This window comes from Falco rusticolus, chromosome 1, assembly GCF_015220075.1.
Source record: "Falco rusticolus isolate bFalRus1 chromosome 1, bFalRus1.pri, whole genome shotgun sequence".
In the NCBI taxonomy this organism is placed as follows: Eukaryota; Metazoa; Chordata; class Aves; order Falconiformes; family Falconidae; genus Falco; species Falco rusticolus.
Window position 1 is genome coordinate 26,506,595 of NC_051187.1, and position 12,205 is coordinate 26,518,799.

Below are 12,205 nucleotides of genomic sequence, written 5' to 3' on the forward strand. Positions count from 1 at the left end.
AACACGTCTATGGACTTAATCTCAATATTGTGACATCCAGGTTTCTGGCACAACTCCCAGAACTTCAAGTTTTATTTACTTACATAATTTATACCCTTTCCCACATCAGAGTAATTAGCATAAGTGTCTCTATTGAAGTGTGTTGATAAGTACACTAAGAGGTTGTACAAGTTTAGTATTTTAACTGAAGGAACAATGAGGTACTTACACGGCAGACAACAATTCTTCTACTCTCCCCTTTCTGTAATAGTTAGTTTCAGAGTAGCTGTCACCGTAATCTCTGAGAAAACGTAGAATCTTTCTTACCGAGAGAGTTGCCTGTGTCTGAACTGCGTCTTTTCCGGGAGAAAGATTTTACAGATGAATCTGTCTGTTCTACAGATTCGTTCACAGGCTCAGCTCCTGAAGTGAATTGTCTCTCTTCTGTCTCCGATGTCCTGGATTCACTTTTAACACTAGTATTCTCCTTAAAAAAACACAACACAACACCAAAAGAAATAAAACCAAAGATCACTCAATGTTATCTTATAATAAAACTAATATAAAACCAATAAAACAAAATAAAAGCTATTCTTCTCCACTCCAAAAGGGCATCTAACAGGTGGTGAACACTGCCTAGACAGTTGACATAGTAAGTGTTTTTAACTCAGAATTAAGGTTGCTAAATTGAAACAACCTCTTACAAAACATCATATTAAGCAAAATATGAGATCAGAAAACTAGAATACACAAAGTTAGGGTACATGTCCCCACAGTCTGAACTTTTCCCTCAGTTATTAAACTAGCTAGAAGAAATAAGCTAGAAGAAATATAGGTGCACTCATTCTTACCAGCACGTGTAATAATAACGACAGATCTAGCTCAACTTGACAGAGCTGTGTGATGCAGAACCACACGTGAACCACACATTTCTGGTTGGGAATCTCACCCCACCCCATCCAGTCGTTAAGACATTAAGTTATAACGTGTTGCTTGCTTTTTAGAGCCCTCTGCTGCTGCTCTACATGTATTTTGCAGGCAACCATTTGGCAAACTGGTACATTTCCATGATCATGTGGCAAAAACCTGTAGCTTAAAAAAAAAAAAAAAAAAAAGACCCGGACAACCAAGTTCTGTTTCATTTTCACTGAGGCAGTACAGGCCCAAAGTTAAGCACCTGGAATCTACCTTTAGACAGAAAAATTTTCACAGTATCACCTGTTCTAGAATAGTCATCTCTTCTGCAAATATCTTATACATCAATAACCTAAAGATGAATGACTGCTCAGAGCCTGCAATGTTTCCTTCTATTAAGGGGAAAAAAAGCTTTTGAAAACCATTATGTGTGAGTTTACAGAAGACAAGAGGTCACACTTGGTAATAAGATAGTCTTTCCAAAAATCACGCTCACCACCTTGAGTCTGTCATTACTCAATGTTGAGTATATAACAGGCTATGTGTATACGTATCAATAGAAACACACATACATTGCTTGACAAAGTTGTATAATAACATTCAAAAAGGCCTGTGCAAATACAGTAATGGAGTACTCCAGGGAGAACTAGTTCCCTCCCACACACCTCCTGCACTTGCTGGATACCCATTTGACTCGGTTTTTCCTCTTTGAAATGTGCTGTCTGGATGTATTGCTTTAGTACTGTTAACAAGGCCACGTGAAAAACACGTGGCTAGCAGTGCCTTTTGTCTGATGTCTGAACCACAACTCCTTCCCAGGCACAAAAACAAAGAAGGCAGGCAGGCTGTAGGTCACTACCTTCACCAGCTAGAATCCAAGTCTCACGAGTGATGATGACTTCTCTATTCCTGGTGACATTTCCATAATAGCAAGTTCTAGAAAAATCAGTGAGCAGCCTTCATCAAGTAGTGAGAGAAGGGAAGATTTCTCAGGTAAGCATTCTAAACCGGATATTCCACCGGACAACTGCTCTAGAAACAATTCTGCAAACTTCATTATTTAAAAAGAAGAGACTAATGAAAAGCAATACCAGGCAGGGGATGTAGAAACCAAATTGCAGTGTTTGATAAAGAAAAAACAAGTAACATGCATATTGGGATAACCATTATCAAGAAACTGTTACTAGCCTACGTGGTGAAAGTAGTCTAGACACTCTAACTAGCAGTTCTGCAAAGGACCTGGGGATGCTGCAGTGCCCAGTAAGGCTAACGACACCTTGGGCTACACCGGGACGAGCGTGGCCAGCAAACTGAGGAAATTTCATTCCCCCTCACTGGTGAACCTGTACTTCCAATGCTGTGTCCAATTTTAACCCTTACAGCTGCGTGTGTGGAAACTGAAGAGCAGTCATACTGCACAGCACCCCTTTCAGATTTCTTTTTATCACTGTGTTTATAGAATCTTACACACCAACTCTTCAGTAATCTAATGTAATAGGTAATAATACCATTTTCATCCTAACAGCATCAGCCTAGCCCACACAAGTCTGGTTCCCAAGCTATCCCTTTTTTTTATTGTTTGGTCTTTTAAGCGAACATGTTTCTGACCATGGATTCACCGCACCTGTGGACAGACCCTCCACTCAGGTCTAATACTTCTGCAACTTCAGAGTCCAAAACATTGTTTGGCGGAGAATCAAGCAAAGCTACCAAAGCTGACAGACGTGAAAGTTTTGCCTTTTCACTTCAGTTACTGAAAAACGCCAAAACTGCTGCATCTCACTACTTACACGACTTACGAGACACTGACTGGACTATACCTATACCCAGCTGGAACCATGATGGGAAGCTGAGGTACTAAAATTAGCAACTCGCATGAACGGGGTTTGCTGGATTCACCTTCCCCAAAGAAAGCAAGCGTTTCAGCCTTCACATAGGTATGCTGCCAAGGAGACTGAACGAAATCGGAGGCAAATTCCTCTTGATCAAGCATTACAGAAATGTTCTATTTCCACTTTAAGAAGAAAATAAAACATTTCTTAGGAGTAGGAGTGGAATAAGAGGTGCCCATTGAAGGCCAAAGCCTCTAAAAGTCTAGGACAGAAATTCACTGAGGCTGAGAGGACAACGCTGGATCTGAACTGTTGAATGTACTAACTCTTTTCATGTAAAGAGCTGCTCTTTAATTTGCTGTCTTTTAGGAAATCGGGAAAGCAGAATAAAGCAGGTTTCTACTAAACTGTTACTTCTATGAGGAAGACAGTTCAAGGCTCAGTGCTGGTCACAAGAGTAATTAAATGCTGGGAAATACTGTGAACGAAACAGAAAACAAAACAGTACCAGCTTGGTCAAAAGGTCCCGTATGCTAAAACCGACGGTTTCAAGGGCTGACTTCAGTCCACAGAGCAGAAACCCAAGATGAAGTACACAGCATCATCGCAAGTCCTCGGGCTGAAAGTAGCTGGAATGTGTAAGCAGGAATGCCCTGCTCTGTTTGCGCTCCTTGTTCTTGCTCTTCCCTACACATCAGGTTACAGCTGTTGTTTTGAGACTTGACGCTGGGCAAGACAAACCTTTGATCTGACCCAGCAGAGCTGTTCTGATGCTCTTGTACGAACAGTGGAGGAATTTGCTCCCCCTCTGCTCGTATAGAGAGGAATAGAGCGGTCTTCTGTGCACGCCCACTATTCTGTCACAAGCTTGCTCTAAAACACATGGTACCAACAGCCACTGAAAGCCTGAGTGCTTCCAGATTCAGGGATGAGGAAGAAAACTGTGCTGGAGCCTGATGTGAGGAGTACAGGCACCGAAGCCTCCTCTGGAGAGTTCTGCACCTGCCATGACCCCAGGCTCTGGACAAGTAGGGTGTTAAGTTAACCTTCCCTCTCCCGAGTTTGGGAGGAGGAGACTAGTTGAAGAGTAGTTCTAACAGAAAGAGGGAATCTGTCAAACAAAACGCTGAACAGTCCCTGAATTGCTTTTCAATTGCTCAAAAAATGAGGCCAGTTATTTAACCAGTTACAGTCCAGGACCAACATCAGGATTCTCACAAATATACAAAACCTCCCTCCCAAACAACTACGTGGTTCGTGTGCTTAATTCCCCCAGTTCTTGACAAGGAAGTTCGGGTCACGGACTCCAAAGGCCTTCAACAAGGGACAACCTATCATTCTAAAAATGCAGTTCAAAAATTCTCAAACTGACAACATTTAAAGTGCGGTCAACACTTAATATAATGAGTGGGCACCAATTAAGGAGTGCTGCCAACTCTATGCACTAGCACAGGGATGTGCTCTTCCCTACACAGTACTGAGCAGAACAGTCTAGTCTAGGCTTGAGCTATGCAGAGGCTTGATCAGAATACACAGCCCTTTCTAGAAAGATACCCAAGAGGAAGATGACTAATCTTTATAACGCTGAAAGCAACAATGGGAGGTTTGCGCCAGCTGATGATTTCCGATCTAGAAACTTCAGTGAAGGCGTCAAGCTACCGACAGAACAATAAAACAGTAGCTTCAATGCACACACAAAAATGAGATTGAGTGCCTACATGCAAGGTAGGTCTCATGCAGCAGAAACAGATGCAGTCAATCTCCTGAGCTTACCTTGTTTTCAAAACAAAACAAAAAAAAAAGCAGAGCACGCATTTGCTGCCTTAACAGAGTAACATCTAGAATGCCCCTCACCCCTCATGAGACTTACAATTTTACATACCGGGAAGACCAGGTACAGGTAGACCGAAGTACAATTACAACTTGTTGTACACCACAAAGTATAAACCAATGAAGATGCTTTATACCAGTCAAATGTCAATAAACTATACTTTCCACAGAAAACAGAACTTACAACTATTTATCAGAAACAATCTAACCGTTTATCTAAATTTAAGCAAAAATCTGCCTCCAGTGGCAATTCTCAAAATACTCTTCTTTGTTGGAGATTAAAGATGGTATGTTACAACCTAAAAAAGCATCCACTTCATCACCACGAATACACCTGCACTACGCATGTTTCCCATGCAAATGAACACCCTAACTTGGCCAACAGGCTGACACATGTCATGCTCATTAACATGGGAAACATGGGATACTTTTTCATTCCGTCTTCTTTTTTATATCTTGCTTTACCAAGCAAACCCTTCACTGTCCATTAAAAGCTTAATTAAAGAAGCCTTCAGTTCTTAAGCAGGCAAGAATATTGAAAAGCTATCGGTCCAGACCCTAGCATTACTATCAAATATAGTTAGCTCAAGAAAGATGTTGGTTTACCTCCCCTTACCCCTTACCTGCTCTGGACTGAACAATTCTTCCTGAAAAAACATGAGGGAGAACTCAGCTGGGCGGTGATCTGGTTCTTTGCTCCGTTTTTCATCTGCTTCCTGTGTGGTCAGAAGTTCTTGTAGTATTTTAGCAGCAGCAGCAGTTTCTATAGACAGAGTGGTATCGGCAGCACAAAGAATGTCAGAAGGCTGTAATGGAGACAAATTCAGTGCTCCATCTGCTGCCACCAGAAATGACGTGTCTGAAGTTACAGGAGTGAGACATTCCAGCTGGCTTTCCTCAGTTGAAGAAGGTGTGTAACTATTAACAGGCAGTGCCTGATTTCCATTAAGCTCCAGGATTGAATACTGGCTCTCTACAGGTGCCACTCCCACCTTTTCAGCTTTGCATGATGAATGCACCTCAGCGGCAACCTGAAACATGGCTTCAAGACTGACTTCTGCCTTCTTGTTTTCTTCAGATATATTACATAGCCAGTCAGACGGCATCAGTTCAGCTTCATAAGATGACTGCATTGGAGGATTCTGGAAAAAACAAAATACAGTGAACTTGTGTATCAAAAAATTACCATGACAGGATGTGTATTGATTCTGTTTATCCATTTATCCAAAAGCTTGAAAGATTGTCCGTTATTCTCAGTTAAATAGCAAGTTTAACCAGAAGAAAAAAGAAAAAAGCTACTGCTTTGTCTTGGTTTTCATTAACCACCTTACTCTTGGCACGCTTCCTTTCTTCTATTCATGGTCTATCCTGGAGAGAAGGTTACTTACTAGGAGCTGGTGTATGCCTGCAGATGCATTGTCTGCACACCCTTTGCACCGCAGGTGTTAAATATACCCAAGCATTCAAATCAGAGACTTCTGGTCTTAGTAGGACCTGTGGGGGTACACTAGAACCACCCTCTTCACGTGCCACATACGTAATAGAAAATGAGAGAGAAAATCCACCCGCCTTCAGTTCCTTCTAAAACTCAAGCATTCCTGTTGTTGTAGTATAAAAAAATCAGTATAAACCACAACATTTTTAAGCAAAAGAAAAAGGTCCATATGCTGTAAATGTGCATATGGACAACACAACTTGAGGAACTCACCGCTTCTTAACCAATAATACCATTTTCCTCCTCAAGTGATTGTCCATAGGCACATCTACACAAGGGGTGCCCCCCAGGAACGCCCCAGTCCCAGGATGAGTGGGAGTTCAAATACCGATGACAGCAAATACTGTAAAACTGCCCTGCCTGTCACAGCCTCACATCTGGACTCTCCTGTCATGACAGTGTCCCACAGAGGCACAACTCAAAGTCTGCATCGATCTGCATAAAAACCCGACAGAATTTCAGGTCAGAAACACTTCTTGTAGAACCTACAGAGACTGCCTTTGCCATCACAGATCAGGTCTGAACACTACTAAAATTTTTCACTGTAATGACATCACAGGACGACAGGACACAATCAGCAATCCAGTGATGATTTTTTTAGTAGCATTCATATATATCGAATAACCTTTAAAACAGAATGAAGACAATGAAAGAGTTTTTCCAAAGCAGCAAGTCCTACCCAAGTGAAATGATAGATGACATTTTAACAGCCAGTGTCTGTACTGCTACTTCTTCTGGAGGTGACTCAGTCAAAGGACACTAGAAGGGTCATTTCTTCTGACAAATACAAGTCATACAATGATGTTGAACAGAAACTCAGGTCTATTTAAAATACAGCCTTCTTTTGGAAGAGATCCAGTATGAAGGAGTAGTCCTTAGTGCCTGACTATCCTTAGACCTTCTAGCTGAGGTCATGGTTAATGAAAAGCTACTTCCAGAGACGAGTAAATTAGAGAACAGGAAGCTACAGGATCACCTACTAGGAAAGCCGTATCAGATCAAATGCCAGTGAAGGACTTGGTCTCTCCCTGATGGAGATACCACAAAGAGATGAGATCCCGTCTCCTGGGTGTGTGAAGTCAAGTCCTAGTGTGGATTCGTGTAGATGTGCCAGTTTGTAGATAGCCACAAACTGTGGAGGGTGGGGGGAAACGGAGGGGGAAATAAAACCTGGAATTTGAGAAATTTAGGTTAAGTTAAGCAAAATCTTTTCATTAAAGGCTAAGCCACCTTTATGTTTTTATGAGATAGGTTCAAACATTATTCCTCTCATTTGATTTTTTTTTCAGTTCTATTTTTTTAAAATGTTAACAAGGTGTTTCATTTCTGTTGCATTGCTTGTTTACTGTCATAAGTAGTCAGGATTCTAAGTAAGATCTGGGTTACCAAACCGTCCAGGAATAAGATCATCCCTGCCAAAAACCGACCAACCAACCCACCCATACTGAATCTTTTTCTGCCTCTTCTTAGGGGACCTCAGCTTGAAGCTGTTATAGCACATATTGTCCTCTTGGATGCACTACAGGATCTCGTGTGTATTTCCAACAGGAGAAAGGGGCCACACAAAGGTACAATTTAAATCCTTTTAGTTCACCTGGAGAAGGATGGGGGGAGGCAGCAATGAAACAAGGAAAACTGATAAAAGATTGAGAAGTCAGGGCCTGAAAGACTAATAGCTTGCTGGTCATTCAAGCTCAAGAGGAAAAATGGTCTAACTTAGCAGAAGTGGTGAAAGAGAAGACGGGCATTTCACTTATAAGATTAGCGTAGCGTGTGCAGGAATTAAAGCACAACCACACCTTTTCAGGGACTGCTAGGACTACACAAATCTGGCTTGAGTGCTTGGGCAATCGGAATTAGTTCAGACTTGATTTCTTTTTGAAATAACATGGCTGATTATCATTCCTTATTACAAATAAAAGCAAACTACTTAGGACTGCTTTTAAGGTCAGAAAGTTCTTCTTTTTTCTTGCACGTTTATTTCTTCCATTTCCCGTTACCTCTTGCTTCAGTTCCACAAGGAAATACTGACAGCTTAATAACCATGGTAATAGCAATAATCAAACAGCAGGGCTGCTATTAAAAAAAAACAAAACGAGGTGGGGGCAGGGAAAAAAAAAATTTAAAAATCGCTGAAATCCAATATGTAGCCTCAGTTCACATCTATGATAAAGCAGCGGGGAAGTATTGAGCTAATGGTTGTGAGCTGCCAGCACTGCTGTTGCAGAAGATAGCAGGAGGTCTCTCAAAAGACTCATTCCTACCCAAGGATACTGATTCATCACACTAATCCAAACCCCACTTAAGAGAACCCAAATGAAAAAATGGGTAAGAAGTTGTACCTGAGCTCCCTGTTTTGTAACCAACCGTGATGAGAGTGTAATACAAACCTCTGAAACCCCGATTTCAGAAACCTGGTGAGATACACCATCATCAGCCACCATGTCTGGGTATAACCACCTATGTCCCCTTGCCATTCCACGCAGTAATTCTCTGTAGCTTTTCCTGGAGAGCAAACTGCAGCCAACCAACCAGTTAGTTACCGGCCTGGTCTGCCCGTGTTCCAGGCAGGGTCACCTAACACTTTCAGCAGCTCAGGTGCGTACTGTACAAGCCCAGCAGCTGGCCTCCAAGACCCAGAAACTCCACCTGTCTTAAATCTCTCCTAAACTTAAAAGTGATGCTCTCTGCAAGACCCAGTAAGGAACAGCACAAGGTTAGGCTTCCTTGTCCAAGAGTGCCCGCTTTTCCTTCTGAGACCACAAAGCACCGTCTGGATCCAACAGAAACGGGGCTGGTAACCAGCTTGCTGACTGCTAGTGTGCCGATACGGTTCGCTGTCTTCGGGACTGGTCCAGCAGTTTCGTATAGGCTTTGCCACTCCTATCTAGCAGCACACAGCGTGACCAAACAGCCTAAAACGCCCCGCAAACCACGCTTCAACAGCATCGCACTGAATTCCTGCAACTGGTGGAAGGTATTGAGTGGAACGATAGGAAATATACCATGCAATAGTTCTATTTTTTGTGAAGAACAATAAAAATGCTTAGTCAGCCAGGGCTGATGAATTTTACCGCTTTTGAGGATTTGTGCAAGTGGTTACTGATGGATGATCAATACACCAGCAGGGCAGGATGCTCAATACTGCAGCTTGCCACATCCCCCAGCAGAAGTTTGGGGAAGTATATGCCCCAGAACACACAAAAGGCAAACTGATTATTCCCCACAGCTCAGCAAGAACCGCAGGCAAACTGCTGTCTTCTGTACCACCTGCACAGCCTGTCACCACGTTCCAGGAGAAATGACCTAGGCTATGCTAAGACTCAGAAATCTCTAGAAGTCCCGTTGATCCACGCGGTACGATAGCTGTGTTACCCTGCTCAGAGACAGCCGGTTACTGACCTGGTGGAACTGATACAGGGCACTGCTCGCCTTTGGCCTTCTCACGCAGAGGATCGCCTTCCCGCAGTCTGCCCAGATGCTCGGCAGCTTTTTGCTGGGGGTTTCCAGGAAACAAAGCAACCACTAGCAAGTGGCCTAAAGCTCTTCTGACTCCACACACTGCCCATGGACTTGCTTCTCCAAACAACTGATTTTTACTAGACCCTTTGGACACTGTATATTATCCTTCAATCTAGCCACAACACCACCTTTGACAACTCCTTTGGAATGATTTACTATCCCATGGATCTCGGCCTTCCGAGATAAGCTATTTAATTGTGACTGCCCATCGCTCAGACGGATCCTCATGTCCTGGATGAAAAAAGCAGCTCACAATGAAAGTGAGAGGACAAAGATGCACTGTGCGAAAAATAAATACTACAATATCGACGGCATGACTGGCTGTTGGCTATTTATAGCCTTACACTAACGTGTTATCCTGGCCATAACCTGCCCATCTTGGATAAGCTTATTTTTTAAAAGAAGTCATGAATAAAAGACAAAGGTTGATATTTGCAAGACAGGAAACTGGATGATCAAGCTTGGGTAGGTCAACCCTTTTTCAACACACATAAGCATAACTTGCTTCGCTTGTCCTCTGTGAGGGGGAAAAAAGTATATGCGTTATGCTGTAATAGAAAAGGAAGCTCTTGCATTTTTACTTCAGATCTTCTGATATCTGATAAGCCAGGCCCTCCAAATAAGGTGCAGTTTCCACTAAAATTACATAAAGCATTTACAGGAAGTACTGGAGTTATCTTTAATAAGAGATCTCTGAGGTGGGGCCCATTCCAAAAAGTCACCTTAGTTTTTCTCGTTCATCAAATGAAACTCAGGACTGCAGGAAGCTGTCCGGGACAAAGAAGTGGAGCTGCTTCTCAGTATTTTCATAATATTAAAGAATCTCTTTTTGTCCAGGCAAGAACATTCTTCCAATACAAATGCAGGCTCATTAACTAAAAGTGATTCTGGTGAAGTCAAGCAAAAACACTCCACTGATGAGGACACCCACTATGCTGCTACCCTGAAACCTAACCTGAATTACAAAACTACCCGTTTAACATTCAGTGGTTCTTTGAAATAGGTATTTGTAAACCACATCACTTTCACTTTATCAAGCAGATCAATTTTCAAATTTATATCCTTAATTTCACAAGTGTATAAACCTGCAGTTCATTCATACAGTCTCCTTCGCTTTCACCTCCTTTCAGTAGGCTACGCTCACCTGGACAAAGCTGTCGTGGGTGCACGCTGAAGCAGTAGGACCAGCACAGCCAGCCAGAGGATCTGTGTGGGCTGCTGCTGAACAACTCTGTGGTGTGGCTGCAAGAATTCAAACACAGCTATCAGACTGCCGGAACCTGTGTCTGGTGTGCAGAGTTCTATTGCTTACTTTGATTAAACATTTCAATAATCACACAGTAAATGACATTCCAGAAATTTATTGTTACCTCCCAAGTCATTTTAAGACCAATTTCTTAATCTTAAAAATATTTAAGATATGTATAGATATATTAAAAATATATATTGTAAAATTGGTAAAACACACACATACATGCAGAAACTTCATAATCACAGTCTTTAGTGTCTTAATATCACCTCTTTGATTTGGCTGCTTGAGTTTCTTGCCACAATACACCACAGAAAGCATATTCACATAGCTGAACCTAGATGTTCATACACACATATGCACTGAGATGAAACAGTGATTTTATTCTAAAAAGCAACTCTGCAGTTGAGGCGGTATGCTGCAGGTACTATTGTTCGGTGACACACATAAATAGTTTAAAAGAAAGGCATTATATGCAGTACGGATAACCTTTAAAATCTGCAATCATTCTCAGAGAGAAGTCTTTGATGAAAACAAATTTAGTCCAATTCATAACAAGTAAATGTAGTAAGTATGACTTGAGATGGCAAACAGATCAGATGATTTATTTGCAAAGCTTGACACTTACATGAGATTCCACATGAGACGGCTGCTACAATAACCAGTATGCGTTTTTAATGGCTATACCTATGGCTCTTTTTTAATATGATGTTGCTGAATTTTTGTGCAGTTGGGAGCAACAAACATAAGAGCTAAAAAACACAGAAAGAGCTAGTGGACATCCTTCTAAACAAGCATGAGCTATGTGTATGACTCACATTACTACAAAAGCTAATGCTGAGCAAATTTATGATGAAATCTGGACATCTTTCAGAAGAATGTTCTATGACCTGTGAACATATTACAGTTCTGGATATTGCCAAAAACCTAAATGACATGTGGGCTTCACTCACTGGAAACTCCAAAGCATGTTTACAAACTCAAGAAAACCACCAAATCAAACTTTTGAAGGACTATTGTAAAAACAATGCAAGAGAGCAATGACAAAGGTGATATTTCTTGTAACCTGCAAAAGTGATTCTAAGGAAAACCAAACACATATTACAAAGAACCTATTTTCTAAGAACAGAAAAGGAAGGACCCAGTGGGAAAAAACGCTTATGAAATAGTAAGTAAGTATAAAATATTAATTCCAGATCATACACTATAAAAAGCTACAAGTAAAATATAAATTACAGGATTCTTACAGTTAGTAGAGCTTCTAGCAAAAGCAACTCATCAATGAAACAAATTGTTATGTTTTTAAATCAAAATGAGGAGAACAGAAAAAACCATGAAGACAATGAGACTGACAACTGATTCTGAATGTTCTGAAATGCAGAA

General features: G+C 41.5%; 1 protein-coding gene across 1 annotated transcript in view; it reads right to left on the bottom strand.

Moving 5' to 3' along the window:
* The window catches only part of HSF5 (heat shock transcription factor 5), a 31,727-nt gene that overhangs the window by 7,456 nt on the left and 12,066 nt on the right, over positions 1-12,205 (bottom strand). The window contains exons 4-6 of the mRNA XM_037401410.1: positions 10,718-10,815; positions 5,180-5,698; positions 307-466 (exon numbers count right to left, since the gene is read on the bottom strand). Of these exons, the coding sequence (XP_037257307.1) occupies positions 307-466; positions 5,180-5,698; positions 10,718-10,815 (777 nt within the window). The remainder of the gene's footprint in view (positions 1-306; positions 467-5,179; positions 5,699-10,717; positions 10,816-12,205) is intronic.